Source organism: Triturus cristatus, chromosome 4_2 (assembly GCF_964204655.1).
Source record: "Triturus cristatus chromosome 4_2, aTriCri1.1, whole genome shotgun sequence".
NCBI lineage: Eukaryota > Metazoa > Chordata > Amphibia > Caudata > Salamandridae > Triturus > Triturus cristatus.
In genome coordinates this window covers 720,208,541-720,224,764 of record NC_140586.1, presented here as the reverse complement: position 1 = coordinate 720,224,764, position 16,224 = coordinate 720,208,541, and the positions used below count along the sequence as shown (strand labels likewise).

The following is a 16,224-nucleotide window of genomic DNA, read 5'->3' as shown; positions in this document are numbered from 1 at the left end:
TCAATAACAAAAGGGATCTCGGGGAAGCGAGTACCTGCACTTCCATATTTCTATTTCAACCACTGATCAAAGCTGAACACACACATCTGCTTCTAGACACACCCATACCCAAGCTTTGCATCACAGTCATTTGCAAATATGTACATTGGTGCAAATACGTTTTAAGGCATGGGCAAAAGGAGCTCTGGCCCAGGTCCCCAGCCTTTCAGGGGGCCCCCTAAAAGAGAGTCTGGCCCTGATGACCTTGAATAATTCGTAAACACATTGTTTCAAATACCGTTTTCTATGACAGACATTTTGCAGAGAAATATTGTGTTTAAGTTTCATGCAACATCCATAAAAAAAGTTTCATTTAGATCAGAAAAGGACCGTGCATATTCATAAGTAACAGACATTATCTGCTGTAATAATAGTGTGCTGCTGCTGTATTGCAATATTGAAAACGTAACGATCCCTAAATATTACCCATAAATACATTTAGAATTTGCACAAGTGTGCCTGAACACGTCAGTGAGTGACCTGACCAAAAAGGGCATGAAAGAGCTGAAACTGGATTATATAAATTCGGAGCTGTTCCGAAAAGGGGCCCCCAAAATATGTTCGGCCCAGAGCCCCAAAAATCCTTTAGAAGTCCCTGGTGCCCGCCACTTGCCAATGTCCCCTTGAGGCATGTTGCCTGTGTGCCCGAAAGACTGGAGAAAGACCCGCGGGAAGATCATACATTGAAGCCGCGAGGGGGCGCCCGAACACAGTCTCTTAGTTTGGCAGAAAGAAGGAAGAAAGAACGGAAGGACATGTCTGCGGGGTCAATGTTGTTGCTGACCAGGGGTCTCCGATCGGCGTCTGCAGTGATGCATCCCGTGGTCCCAGGGACTGTAGCAGCAGGGGCCCGGGCTTTGCGTGCGGCGGGCATACTGGGCAGGGGGCCGGTCTGTGGCATCCTGCCAGGGCTCTGCAGGAGCAGAGAGTCCAGCGCACCCCTTGAAGGCTCCGGGTTCAGCACCGCCGGGAGGCAGCGGCGACACTCGTCCAGCGCCGGGGACAGAGAGATCAAGGTCCGGCACCTGACGGGGGACCATGCGGGTGAGTACCTGACTGGAGCTGCGGCGGAGACACTTTCAATAATAGAGACTTTCAGACCGCTACAAGTGGCCTCATGCCACGTGAAACGCTGCAATCAACGCGGCATTTTTAGTTAACCAAGGCTGTGTATTCAAGGACTTGAAATGTTGCTTTAACCGTGAACAGGCGCTTTATAATTTAGCAATAAACGTGCTTGACGAAAAGCCAGATTTGTCTGATGCTGGAACACGGAACCACTTGGCAGCAGCACACAGACGCAGCCAGAAAGAGGCGGGGGAAGTGGAAACTTACAGTAGTGGAGCAACTCTGACATGTCAGGGAAGGCAATATGATTCCAGATGCAGTTTACTGTAGAATTCAGGTAAGTAAACCTGAGGTATCGTGTCACGAGGGTCTCCAGTCTCCTTATTCAGTTCTGGTACTTAGGTCGGTCGGCATCACCCTGCACGACGAGAAAGCAGAATTTCAAGTTCCAGCATGCAACGTGTTGTTGGCTAAAAGAAAGAATTGGAAGAAGGTGAAGTGGTTTAATTATTCGTGATTACCGGATAATGTGTCTCACTCTCTCACACATACGTGTCGTTTTGAACTAACAAGAAAGGGCGGCTTTAGGATACTTTATCTCCTCGCCTTATAGGCAGTTTGATTTCAAAACGTACTTCTTTAAAAATGTGTAGCAGTCATGTTTGCAAATTAAGAAGTTCAGACGCCTGCGTTTCTCACAGGTACATTGCCGACAGATGCGTAGTTGAGGTGAAGCCTGTAGGCAGGAACAAATATTCTGAGGGGACACCCCCGCCCCCCCCCCCCCCCCCGCGTAATTACAACATCATTGGATGATTGTGGGAATTACCTTTCTCCCCAGATTGTTTTTTTAAAGTATACATTTTGGTTACATTGTAAAGACTTCTGTCACCAGTGTAGGCAGTGAGGGTAGGTTTAGGGGAGTGTTGTAAGGGTTCCCAGAAGGCCTGTAGGTGAGTCAACAAATTAACAGGGAGAGACCAGCCAAGGGTCTTATAGCTCCTGCACGAGTCGAGCCCTGAAAATGTTTGTCATGTAAATCATCAATCAATCAGAACATTTGTAAAGCACACTACTTACCCGTGAACTTCTCAAGGCGCTCTGGGGTGGGGAATGCTGCTACTGCTCGAAGAGCCAGGTCTTGAGGAGTCTTCGGAAGGTGAGCAGGTCTTCGGTCTGCTGTAGGTTGGTGGGGAGGGTGTTCCAGGTCTTGGCGGCGAGGTGGGAGAACAATCTGCCGGCGGCGGTCGCTCTTCGGATGCGGGGGACTAGGGCGAGGTCGGCGGAGCGGAGCTGGCGAGTGGGGGTTTAGAGGCTGAGTCGTCTGTTGAGGTACGCTGGTCCGGTGTTGTGGAGTGCCTTGTGCGCGTGGGTGAGGAGCTTGAAGGCTATCCTCTTGTTGATGGGGAGCCAGTGCAGGTCTCTCAGGTGGGGTGGGGTGTGATGTGGCTGCGGCGAGGGATGTCGAGGATCAGGCGTGCAGAGGCGTTCTGGATGCGTTGAAGCCGATTCAGGAGTTTGGTCGAGGCTCCTGTGTAAAGGGCGTTTCCGTAGTCCAACCTGCTGCTGACTAGGGCCTGGGTGACCATTCTTCTCGTTTTGGTGAGGATCACTTGTAGATCTTGCGGAGCATTCGGAGGGTGTTGAAGCAGGAGGAAGAGACGGCGTTGACCTGCTTAGTCATGGAGAGGGTGGAGTCGAGGATGACCTAGGTTGCGTGCGTGGTCGGTCGGTGTTGGATCTGTTCCCAGTGCGGTCGGCCACCAGGAGCTGTCCCAGGCCGAAGGGGTGGATCCGAGGATTAGGACCTCCGTCTTGTCCGAGTTCAACTTCAGTCGGCTGTTCCTCATCCATTCGGCGACGGCCTTCATTCCTTCGTGGAGGTTGGTTTTGGCGGTGTGGGGGTCCTTGGTGAGGGAGAGGATCAGCTGGGTGTCATCCGCGTAAGAGATGATGTTGAGGTTGTGCAATCGGACGATGTGGGCAAGCGGTGCCATGTAGATGTTAAACAGCGTTGTGCTGAGGAATGAGCCCTGGGGTATGCCGCAGATGATCTCGGTGGCTTCGGAGTGGAAGGGGGGAAGGCGGACGCTCTGTGTTGTGCCGGAGAGGAAGGAAGTGGTCCAGTCCAGGGCCTTCTCTTGGATCCCGGCGTCGTGGAGGCGTGTGTGTAGTGTGCGGTGGCAGACCGTGTCGAAGGCGGCTGCCAGGTCAAGGAGGATGAGGGCCGCGGTTTTTCCGTTGTCTAGCAGGGTCCTGATGTCATCGGTGGCGGCGATGAGGGCTGTTTCGGTGCTGTGGTTGCTGCGGAACCCGGACTGGGAAGGGTCAAGGATGCTGTTCTCCTCGAGGTAGTGGGTCAGTTGTTTGTTGACGGTCTTCTCGATGACCTTCGCCGGGAACGGGAGCAGGGAGATGGGCCGGAAATTCTTGAGGTCCTTGGGGTCTGCCTTGGTTTTCTTGAGTAAGGCGTTGATCTCGGCATGCTTCCAGCTCTCCGGGAAGGTTGCTGTCTCAAAGGAAATGTTGATGGCTTTCCGGAGATGGGGTGCAATGGCGGTGCTGGCTTTGTTGAAGATGTGGTGTGGGCAAGGGTCTGACGGGGATCCGGAGTGGATGATGTTCATGATCTTGATGGTGTCGTCGTCGTTAATGTTGTTCCAGGAGATCAGGCGGTTGGTGGTCGTGGGGGCGGAGGTCTCAGTGGTTGTCGGGGTGGTCGTGTATGTCTGTGATCTTGCGATGGAGAAGATGGCCAGCGAGTCGCACAGGTCTTGCGAAAGTGGGATGTCCTTGGTGTTGGAGCTGGGGTTGGAGTGTTCCTTCACGGTGTTGAATAGCTCTTTGCTGTTGTGTGCGTTGTTGTCTAGGCGGTCTTTGAAGGAGGCCCTTTTGGCGGTTCTGATGAGATGATGGTGTCTGCGGGTGGCATTCTTGTGGGCTGCGTAGCTGTCAGGTGTTCGTTCACAGAGCCAGTTCTTCTCTAGCTTTCGGCAAGTTTGCTTGGAGGCCTGGAGGTCTTCAGTGAACCAGTTGGCTTTCTTGCTAGTGCCGCTGTTGGAGGGTTTCTTGAGTGGGGCGAGGGTGTTGGCGCAGTCGACGATCCACTGTCTGAGGTTGCGGGCTGCGTTGTTAGGGTCGGTGCGGTCAGCGGGTGGGCTCTGGGCGACAGTGGTTGTTAGCTGGTCTTCGGTGACTTTGCTCCAGCAGCGGCGAGGCATCTGTTGGGTGCGGTGGTACGTGGCGGGTTTCCGGAAGGTGAAGTGGATGCAGTGATGGTCAGTCCAGTGGAGTTCGGTGGTGTGATTGAAGGAGACGTGGGGGCTCGCGGAGAAGATGGGGCCAAGCGTGTGGCCGGCAGAGTGGGTGGGAGTTGTGACGAGTTGTCGGAGTCTGAGATTTGCGAGGTTGGCGATCAGGATGGTGGAGTTGGTGTCGTTGATGTTCTCGAGGTGGAAGTTCAGGTCCCCGAGAAGGATTTAGTCCGTTGAGGCGAGGGCGTGTGTGCTGACGAAGTCAGCGATGGAGTTGCTGAACTGTGGTCAGGGTCCGGGGGGTCTGTAGACGAGGGTTCCTCTGAGGGTGGTGTTGGGGTCAGTGTGGATCTGGAAGTGCAGGTGTTCGGCGGTGCTGAGGGTGTCGTCGGTGTTGGTCGAGACTCTGAGAGTGTTCCTGTGGATGATGGTGATTCCTCCTCCTACTCCGTTGGCGCGGTCCCTGCGGGTGATCTTGTAGCCTTCCGGGATGGCTATGGCAAAGTCGGGTGCCAAGGAGGGGTTCAGCCAGGTCTCCGTCAGGAAGGCGACGTCTGGGGAGGTGGAATCGAGTAGGTCCCATGGTTCATAGACGTGTTTGCGGGCGGAGCAGGTGTTGAGAAGAATGCATCTGAGGTAGTTGGGTTCTTTCCTGGTCGGTGAGTCGGCGGGCCAGATGATGGTGAAGCTGCAGTCCCGGCAGGAGAAGAGCCCTTGGTTGTGCTTCGGGGCTGCCAGGCAGCAGGTGCGTGATCGTCCAGTGTTGAGTGCGTGGAGGGCGCTGGCATTGTAGCGGAGACGGGTGTTGCGGTGTTTGCAGGGGCCAGGGGTTCTGGCGCTGGGTGCGGTCCAGGCGCGGACGGGCGCAGACGGGCTTGCTTTAGGTGCGCCCGCTGCGCATGGTCGCCATAAGAAGAGGAGGTGAGAGGGAGGAGCAGCTTGGAGGTGGGAGCGGATAAATGGGAGAGCGGGGGGGCGAGGCCGCAGGAGACGCAGCGGTGGGAAACGGTAGTGAGGAACGGCGAGCGGTACAGAAGGCAAAATGGGCACAGGGCACAGAATGGCACAAGGGGGGAAAGGGGGAAGAAAATGCAGACAAAATAAACCGTGTCAACAAAGCAGCACAAATACGCTCAGGTGAAGTGAGTGGGGGGGCGGGGCCGCAGGGGACGCAGCGGCGGGAAGAACGGGAGCAGGAACGGCGAGGGTACAGAAGGCAAAAGGGCACAGGAATAACAGAAATAACAGAGTACGGGGGCAAGAGACAGAATACACAATTAACATAGAGGCAATGCAAATACAGCAGAACAGGACAACAGCAGAACAAACCTACGGCCTAACACTGGCCACCAGGGATGAGGCGCAGGTGAAAGCCTGCGGGTGGAGGAGGGCCTCGCACCTAGTCAGTGGCAGCGGCAGCTGGGCTGAGGGCACGGGCACACAGGTGGTGCTGTGGGGCGCGACCTGCCTAAGAAGGATCAACACATGCTACAAACATCATGTTCGGATTTGGCAAGTTGCCTTCAAAATTCAAACAAAGCATATTTCTTTACCACGTGATCAGATTGTATCTGTGCATTGAGAAGTGGTTACTGAAAATGGTAGTTGTTAAACAGAAACTGAGAAACATTTCTGCTCCCGCAATGATGACAATGCTATTAGTGAGATAGGGGGCAAGTCAGTTGTCGTGCGCACCCTATATGTGGTCTAGATTCTGATTATAACCTGGTCAACATTACAGTTTATTATAAAACACGAGATTTTTTTTGTAAAGCCTACATCCTTAACTTATGTATATTAAGGTACTGTGATGTGCGGCGATGAACAAAAAGGAGGCTTGGTGACAAACTTATTGCCTAGGATTGGATTACACAATTTGGTCAAGTTGGGAAGCTGGAATTGATCCCAAGTTGCCTAGTTTTATGCTGAGCAATTCAGTTACTAGATGGGTATCTCTTTCTGACATACGAGGTTAATGGTTTGTTCACTCTTCTTGGAAGAGGTTAGTGGTTTGCTCACTCTTCTTGGAAGAGGAAGTTAGTGGTGGATGACAGACAGAATCCACATGTGCTTTAGGCAGGTTCACATGATGTGAACTATATATATATTATCTACTGGCGGTCGCCAGTAGATAGTTATAGTTAGGACCGAGTTTCTATAGGAAATCTGAAAATTCTATTTTGAATAACTTTGGCGCCGGTTGACGAACCCTCGCTAAATTTTCAAAACTAATGGGGTCCGCTCAGCTCCTACCCTGAAAGTCTCGGGGTGATTCGTCAAGCGGGGGCTGAGAAAAAAGGGGGTCCCAAAACACGTTTTCCCCATGCATTTTCCCATCGGACCTTTAGTCGAAGGTACAGCCCGAACGGCTGAACAGAATTACTTGAAATTTGGCAAAGAGGTAGTCCTCAGGTCAGGCATGTGCCTTTTGCATATATGTTGTCAATCTGTTCAGTAGTTCCTGAGAAAATTGCAGTTAAAAGTACATAAATATCTATAGGCGCGCACCATGCGCGCACGGTGCACGCACCATAACGTGCGCGAGCGTAATTCTGATTGGTGGTTACATGTCAGGCAACATTCGAATCGGTCGAAATCAGGAAGTGTCGGCCGCCATTTTGTCTGTTTTGTGTGTGACAGTGAAAAAGAAAGGTGGAGAACGTGAAAAGGGGGCAGGGTAGAGAGTTCCTGACCCCCCTAGCCTTTGTCAGGGGGTCCCTGAAGGACCCCGAAGGGTGAAAAAAACATTTTATTTTGTTTTCAAAAAATCGCGGGGTGCGCGCACCGTGCGCGCACAGTGAAAAACCGTAAAAAAAAAACAAAACATTTTAAACGAGCCATTCCATATTACAGGATACAGTCAATCTATAACTATATACATAGGTAGCTTATTGTAAAATAAATATATAAAAAATATAATAATACATACATAACTTAGCATTTAAAAAACCTTACAAATTCACTTAAAAAACCATAGGTTTCACACACGTTATAGTTAGGAATTAGCATTTAAAAAACCTTGCAAATTCACTTAAAAAACCATAGGTTTCACACATGTTATAGTTAGCTAGACATCTCACTCGTAAAAAACCATTGAAATTCCCCCGTTATAGTTAGTTCAGATAACTATAACTCGCGCGACCGCCACTCTATCACAAGGATGATGTCATCAGTGATGTCATGAGTGATGTAATATGTGACGTCATGAGCAGTGGATTGTGGGCGCACGAGTTATAGTTATCTGAACTAACTATAACGGGGGAATTTCAATGGTTTTTTACGAGTGAAATGTCCAGCTAACTATAACCTGTGTGAAACCTATGGTTTTTTTAAGTGAATTTGCAAGGTTTTTTAAATGCTAATTCCTAACTATAACGTGTGTGAAACCTATGGTTTTTTTAAGTGAATTTGCAAGGTTTTTTAAATGCTAATTCCTAACTATAACGTGTGTGAAACCTATGGTTTTTTAAGTGAATATATATATATATATATATATATATATATATATATATATATATATATATATATATATATATATATATATATATATATATATATATATATATATATATATATATATATATATATATATATATATATATATATTACCTACTGGCGGTCGCCAGTAGGTAGTTATAGTTAGGACCACGTTTCCATAGGAAAACCTCAACATTCTATTTTGAATAACTTTGGCGCCGGTCGACGAATCCTCGCGAATTTCTCAAAATAGGTGGGGCGCTACGCTCCGCTCCTACCCTGAAAGTCTCGGGGGGATCCGTCAAGCGGGGGCTGAGATAAAAGGGGGGTCCCAAAACGCGTTTTTCCCATGCATTTTTCCATAGGACCTTTAGAACGAGCTACAGCCCGAACGGCTGAACAGAATTACTCAAAATTTGGCAGAGAGGTAGTCCCTAGGTCAAGGAAGTGCCTTTTGTAGGTTTGGTGTAAATCTGTTCAGTAGATTCTGAGAAAATAGCGTTTAAATCAATATATATATCTGAGCCCGCTTACGGTACGCTTACCGTACGCTTACCGTAAGCGTACGGAGGCGTGCGCGAGCGCGATTCTGATTGGCTCTTAGATCTTAGTAAACATTCGAATCGGCCGAAACCAGGAAGCATCGGCCGCCATTTTCTGTGTTTCACTCTGAAAAAAAAAGAGTGAAAACAAGAAAAGGGGGCAAGGAGGAGAGTTACAGACCCCCTAACATTTGTAAGGGGGTCAAAGAAGGACAGAAAAGTACAAAAAAAACATTTATTGATTTTTTAAAAAATCACGGGGTACGCGTACGGTAAGCTTACGGTAAGCGTACGGTTAAAAAAAATAAAAATGAATAAATGAAATGACGAATTAAGAGTTTAGAAATTAGGGAGCTCTAAAAAGAGCTGTTGTGTTTATGAAGTCATTTTTTTAGTGGTACCTACAAGTAAGTACCGATGCAGAGTCTAAGGTTCAAGAGGAAGACTCTGTTCCCTACATCATTGAAGTGCACACCATCTCCTCTATAAATGTCTTGCATGTCATAACGCAAGTTGTTGTGGTAAATGGCACCCATACCATAGTCATGGAGGAAAGCAGAAACAGATTTGTTGACGTGCTTTCTTGCTTTGTCAATCTGCGGACAGAAATGATTGGACCAGTTCCATTTTTGCCTTTGGCATATGTTGGAAAACACAAAGGCAGTTTTAGGGAAAAGTGTAAACAGTTGTGCAAAGGTGTCCTTCATAAGCATTTCCAGACCTACCCCAGTCAAAGTGCCTAGGTCATTGCCACCACAGTGCACTATTATGAGGTCAGGGTGTTGGATTTGAATGAAGTATTTCACCAATGGCATCAATTGGTGCCACTTTAACCCTCTCTGAACAATCCATTTAATGTCTACATTTGGCAAAGCAAGGTCTCTCACCATACCTGTTTTCTCTGCAAACTTTTCACTCCAGAAGACATAGCTGTGCCCTACAATCCACACTGTGAACATCTTCAAAGGAGAACTGGATGCACTCAGGAGGTGTCTTTCAGTAGAATGGCAATATGAAAAGAAAGACAGTTTGGAAATGGAGGCATACATATTTTTAACAAAACAAAAAGAACTGATTGGCTGTTTCATACCATTCTAGAAAAAAAACTAGGCTGTATGTGTAAATTAATAGAAGCATGTTTTGTATTGGTACAAAAAAATGTGTAACCAAAGAACAGTACTATGGATTTGCTGTAAGGTTTGAAAAGTCAAGCACTCTTGCTCTGTGGAATTGAAACATTGTGTGGCGAACTTCTGACCTAACTCCACACAGCAGTGTTCCATGAGCTGTTGCTATGGTAGCAGGCAGAAGTCAAGTTGGGGGAAGGGTACTAGGCAGAAGTCAAGTTGGGGGAAGGGTACTTTTGGAAAAGGGTTGGTTTTCAACCAATAGAAATGTGTGATTACATTTGAAAAAAAGGGGGAAGCACTGAGATTTGAAACTTACAAGTATATGTGTGGAAAAAAAGAGGGAAAGTTTGCCATTATCTGGTTCTGCTGAGAGGAGAGAGGTGAACACAACAGAGATCCTGGCTCTGATAATCTGCTGTTTGAGTGTCACATTTCTTTCACAACTAACTAATTTTAAAGGTGAGTTTACAGTTTGAGAGGGGATGTATGTGGTAACTTAAGAAATGAATAATAGAAATGGGAATTGTTTTTGTTGTAGTTACACATGGTGGTTTCATAATGTGTCAGTCTGTAAAAGTGATTTACACTTGCCCCGAAAAAAAAAAGAGCAGTAAGTGTGCTTTCAAATTGGCAAAGAAATTTCGTTTTGGGACTAATGTGAAAACATGACTCTGTGTGCATAGAGGAATTATAGGCAGAGATTTATTGCGTCTTGCTCTGGTGATTTCACAGTTGCATTAGATGGAAAGGGGGAGCGAATTTTTGGGGGAAGAAGCAGAGTCTTAGCACACACCCATGTGCTTGCCATGTATAGTCATGCACAGTATTTACAAGCGAGTGGGGTTTTCAGGTTTCAGTCTGTAATGCAAATACATTCAGCATCACTAAGGCTGGTTGCCCTTGCTGGAGTGTAGGCAGTCACCGAGAATACACATGGTGGTGGTCTGAAAAAACAGCTTGGACATGTGCATTTAAATAAATAAAAAAAAAAGGTTTCATAATGTGTCAGTCTGTAAAAGTGATTTCCAATTGTAAAAAGTGATTTTCACTTGCCCCGAAAAAAAAAAGAGCAGTAAGTGTGCTTTCAAATTGGCAAAGAAATTTCGTTTTGTGACTAATGTGAAAACATGACTCTGTGTGCATAGAGGAATTATAGGCAGAGATTTATTGCGTCTTGCTCTGGTGATTTCACAGTTGCATTAGATGGAAAGGGGGAGCGAATTTTTGGGGGAAGAAGCAGAGTCTTAGCACACACCCATGTGCTTGCCATGTATAGTCATGCACAGTATTTACAAGCGAGTGGGGTTTTCAGGTTTCAGTCTGTAATGCAAATACATTCAGCATCACTAAGGCTGGTTGCCCTTGCTGGAGTGTAGGCAGTCACCGAGAATACACATGGTGGTGGTCTGAAAAAACAGCTTGGACATGTGCATTTAAATAAATTAAAAAAAAAGGTTTCATAATGTGTCAGTCTGTAAAAGTGTTTTTCACTTGGCCCGGAAAAAAAAAGAGCAGTAAGTGTGCTTTCAAATTGGCAAAGAAATTTCGTTTTGGGACTAATGTGAAAACATGACTCTGTGTGCAGAGAGGAATTATAGGCAGAGATTTATTGCGTCTTGCTCTGGTGATTTGACAGTTGCATTAGATGGAAAGGGGGAGCGAATTTTTGGGGGAAGAAGCAGAGTCTTAGCACACACCCATGTGCTTGCCATGTATAGTCATGCACAGTATTTACAAGCGAGTGGGGTTTTCAGGTTTCAGTCTGTAATGCAAATACATTCAGCATCACTAAGGCTGGTTGCCCTTGCTGGAGTGTAGACAGTCACCGAGAATACACATGGTGGTGGTCTGAAAAAACAGCTTGGACATGTGCATTTAAAAAAATTAAAAAAAAAGGTTTCATAATGTGTCAGTCTGTAAAAGTGTTTTTCACTTGGCCCGGAAAAAAAAAGAGCAGTAAGTGTGCTTTCAAATTGGCAAAGAAATTTCGTTTTGGGACTAATGTGAAAACATGACTCTGTGTGCAGAGAGGAATTATAGGCAGAGATTTATTGCGTCTTGCTCTGGTGATTTCACAGTTGCATTAGATGGAAAGGGGGAGCGAATTTTTGGGGGAAGAAGCAGAGTCTTAGCACACACCCATGTGCTTGCCATGTATAGTCATGCACAGTATTTACAAGCGAGTGGGGTTTTCAGGTTTCAGTCTGTAATGCAAATACATTCAGCTTCACTAAGGCTGGTTGCCCTTGCTGGAGTGTAGCACTCTGGACATGGACTTTTTAAAAAATCTGAAAAGTGGTTTCATAATGTGACAGTTTGTAAAAGTGATTTTCACTTGCCCAAAAAAAAGAGCAGTTTGTGTGCATTCAAATTGGCAAAGAAATTTCGTTTTGTGACTGTTGTGAAAAGAAATGTAGTAATATATTTAAATACAATAAAGGATTTTTTTTTAGTTTTTTTCAGGTATTGCTGAAGAACAGTGAACAAAATTTAAGATGCCTACAAAATCTAGAGTTCAAAAAACGCTAAAAAAAAAACTATATTTGAAGACAACTGGAGGACCAAAGTTAGTAGAAGATGCTCATGTTGGGAAAAAGAAAAAATCTTCTGGTAAGCAGAAAAAACAATTTCTTAAAAAAATATTCAAAACAAAGAAAAATGTACAAAATGTCTGTCCTGGAAAGAATGTAACAAAACGAAGAGAACAGCAAAAAATTGAGAATTTAGTTAATGCAAATATACCTTCTGCAACTGAAAAGTTTTACATAAACAGAAAAACAGCGTTTAAAGAGATACGTAGAAAAATGTTTCAGAGAAGAGTTATGTCCAATTTGATAAAGGATGTGAAGAAATATAAGCAAAAGGCTAAATTTTATAAGAGAAAAAAAGAAATTGAAGCCATTGCAGCAAAAGCATTAGAATTAAAAAGGAAACTATTCATTTTAATTTTGAATAGGATGCGTACATTAGATAAAATGGTTAATGTACTGAAATCACAAAGCAAAAGCAAAAGAGTAGTGAACAGAACAAACTTTTGTAAAGTGTTTTTAGGAAAGTGGATGCATAGTTCAAGTAGTGAACCTTTTTTTAATGAAGAGAGCTATTTTCAAAGTAATAGTTTGCTGCATGCAGTTGACACCAGAGGTCGTTCATACGAAGTAAAAAATGGTTGCATAATGGAGAAGGAGATAATGGTTCCAAGAGATGAGGTACAAGTGATGGCAGATGAGGCAATGGGGAGACGTCCTAAAGCCCCAGTGTACACTTGGAATTGTAGTAGTATTTGCACTGTGCGTCAGGAATCTATTGACAGATTTCGAGAGTTTCTAAGAGAATATAGCAAAAAAAGTGTAAAACAGAAGATTAAGGTGCTTCAAAGTCTGGATCCATGCAGAGTGAGAGAGAATACTGGTTTGCAGGGTCATTCTCTGGCTTGTCTATCTAGAAAAGTGTGCAATAGTGTTTTCCATCATTTTAGGATGCTGGCTGTTCATCATACTGAAATGAGAAAGTTTGTGAGACGGTTGTATTTTGCCAAAAGTCCAGCAATAAAGTTAAATGAATTGAATAGGGCTCTGTTCCGAGGAACGGTATCAGATGTAGAGAAGGTTGTTGATGAAATTCAGTTTTGTTACTTTGGTCCTGAACAAAACAGTGCAGAGAAGGACACCGTAAATGAGGAAGAAGTGGAAGAGAATGTAGAACCTTCTGTAAGTAAGACATTTAATGATCACATAACAAAATTTGCAATAGTCTCTAATGAAAGACCAAATGTTACTTGTATTTGTTGCCGCAGAACTCATTATAGAAAACAAACTAGGAATGTTGATCTCTACAGAAAGAGTGAAAATGAAGATAATTATAAGTGGAAGGATTTTGCCACATATATATTTCTTGAAAATTGTTTTGAATTGGGTGAAGATCAGCGTATTTGTAAATACTGTTACAACAAGTTAGAGGAAAATAGAATGCCGACCAGAGCTGTACATAATAATTTAGAATTGGATGCTATTCCTGCTGAACTTTCTGAATTAAATACATATGAGTCTATACTCATTCAATGTGTTCATCCGTTCCAGACCATAGTACGTATGGAGCCCAAAACTGGTAAATTACCTCCTTCAGATTTACTGAGAGGTTTAAAAGGTAGAGTGGTGTATTTGCCCTTGGATTTGAAAAAAAATATGGAAACTATTGATGCGGATACTTTGGAAACTGAACCATTAATTATTCTGGTTAATGGTGTACCTACAAAGAATAAGAAGATTTGGCAGGAGCTGGTAGATGTGCGGAAAGTACAAAGAGCAAATTTGTATTTGAAAAAAAATAACAAATGGTATGAATCAATTTATATAGAAGAAGAAGAAGAAGACGAAGATTTTCAAGAAGACACAGAAACACCAACTGGACAAATTGAAAAAGTGGACAAGACTAAGGAAGAAGAAATTTATGAACATTTTAGCATACATCCTCTTCATTCGAAAGAAGTTATGGGAGACAATATTGATCTCTTTCAGATGAAGAAAGCAAAAGGAACTCCCGTGAGTGTATGGGAGGAGAGCTTGGAAGCTCGATGTTTTCCCCAGCTGTTTCCTACGGGAAAAGGAGGACGATACGATGAACGTCCAGAACAGATTCCAGCTTCAGAGTATCGGACTACAAGACTATATGCTGAAGATCCCAGATTTCGACAAAGTATTCCTTATTTGTTCCATCTTTTATTTGAAAGCGACTTGTCTGCACTGTCTTATGCAGTAAATCACATTTTAAAAAGTGGAGTACATTTACAAAATGTGTCTGCTAAGGATTTTATGGAGAAAGTGCAGCACCGAGATGATCATTTGGAAACACAACTGATCAATCTGATGGCTTGTCAGCGTGGGACAAATGAATATTGGTACCGACGCCATGGTGAACTAAAATGCATGTTACGCAATTTAGGAACACCAACATGGTTCCTTACCCTAAGCTGTGCCGAGTACGCTTGGGATGATTTACTGGATTTTCTACGAGAGGCCAATTCAAACATTAAAAACATCGAATACAAGACAGCAGGAGAACTGTGCTCATTGGATCCGGTTAATGTTTGCAGATATTTCAATCATAGATTTGAGGCTATGATGTCCTTCATCTGCAATAAAAAAAATCCACCCCTTGGAGAAGTAGTGGATTTCTTTTGGAGAAAAGAGTACCAGGCAAGAGGTGCTCCTCATATTCATATGCTGTTGTGGATCAAGGATGCCCCAAAGTTTGGAACAGATACTGATGAAGCAGTGTTATCTTACATTGAAGAATATGCAACATGTGCTATACCAAAAAGCACAGAAGAGAAAAAGTTAAAGGAGCAAGTTTTACGTTTCCAAAGTCATCGGTGTGGAAAATACTGTCGACGGAAATACAAGAGCAAAGAAAAATACTACTCTAAATGTCGATTTGGATTTCCTAGACCTGTTCTTTCAAATGGAAGAGTAAACAGTTTTATGTCAGCTGTGAGACATACTATCACAAGAAAATCACCTAAGAATACCTACAACCTTAAAAGAAAAGAAGAATCAAAAAATATAAATGACTACAACCCAGTCATTTTATCCATGTGGAACGCTAACATGGATATACAGTATGTAGCTGACAATTCCATTGCTGTTGCACGATATGTAACGTCTTACATTACGAAATCAGAAAAAACAGAATTGAAGGAAATGTGGGAAGAGATTTCTCACGAGAAGACTGTCAGTAAGAAGCTGTACAGTTTCAGTTTGAAGATGTTATCGCATCGAGAAATTGGATCCTACGAATGTTCAGATAGGTTATCTTCTGCAAGTCTCTACTCGAAGTCAAGAAGAATAATTTGGGCAAGTTTAGGCCTTGCAGCAATGAGAAATCGGGTACTGAAATCTGTTGGAGAAATTGAATATTTGGCTGAGAATGACCCAGAAAGTACAGATATATTGAAAACAAACATGTTGGACACATATTATCCCAAGAGAAGTCATCATCTGGAGAACATGTGTCTCTATGAAGTGTTGCAGAACTACATTTATTCACGGAAAGCTGCAGAAGACATTAATAATGGAAAATATAAAGTTGTTGGTGAAGAAGGATGTTTGGTGAAGCAAACCAAAGGAAGTTTGATAAATCACCGGAAGCTGAGTTGCGACACTACCGACAAGAAATAATTTTACTACTTGGCTCTTTTACAGTTGTTTAAACCATGGCGTACAGAGGATGAACTACTGGGAGAATTTCAAAGCTATGAGGATTCATTTAATGCTTGCAAAGACAGCATACAATGCAATACATTCACAACTTATCTGCAAATGTTAAATGAAGAAATTGAACAGGAAACTACAATTGCAGCAGAAATAGCTAGAGACAGTTCTCAGGACAGCCAAAGTTCAGGAACACACAGTCAAGATCCCCTAGGACAACCAATCGTTGAAAATGAAGCATCAATAGCCATGAATGAAGTGGAAACGGCTATGAATCAAGCTCAAGAAGAATTTATAGACTTAGAAAATTTGGAAAGACAACTGAATCAAGAGCAGCAACAAATTTATGAAGAGATCAAAAACAAAATTGATCACGGATTTCTACATGTAAAAAAAGAGTGCTCATGCACATCATTTCATCCAATCAGGATGTATGTAAGCGGACAAGCTGGCACTGGAAAAAGTTTCCTAATTAAAGTTATCAGAAGCTACCTAAAGCAAAAAA

At 44.1% G+C, this 16,224-nt stretch overlaps 1 protein-coding gene across 2 annotated transcripts in view; it reads left to right on the top strand.

Annotated features, from left to right (window-relative positions):
• The first annotated feature begins 629 nt into the window (after positions 1 to 629).
• Positions 630 to 16,224, top strand: part of LOC146834961 (enoyl-CoA hydratase domain-containing protein 2, mitochondrial-like) — a 205,802-nt gene continuing 190,207 nt past the window's right edge. The window contains exon 1 of one of the 2 annotated variants that reach the window (XM_085602606.1): positions 630 to 1,083. In XM_085602606.1, the coding sequence (XP_085458732.1) occupies positions 795 to 1,083 (289 nt within the window). In that variant the 5' untranslated portion in view covers positions 630 to 794. The remainder of the gene's footprint in view (positions 1,084 to 16,224) is intronic. The other variant, XM_085602605.1, reaches the window with a different exon arrangement.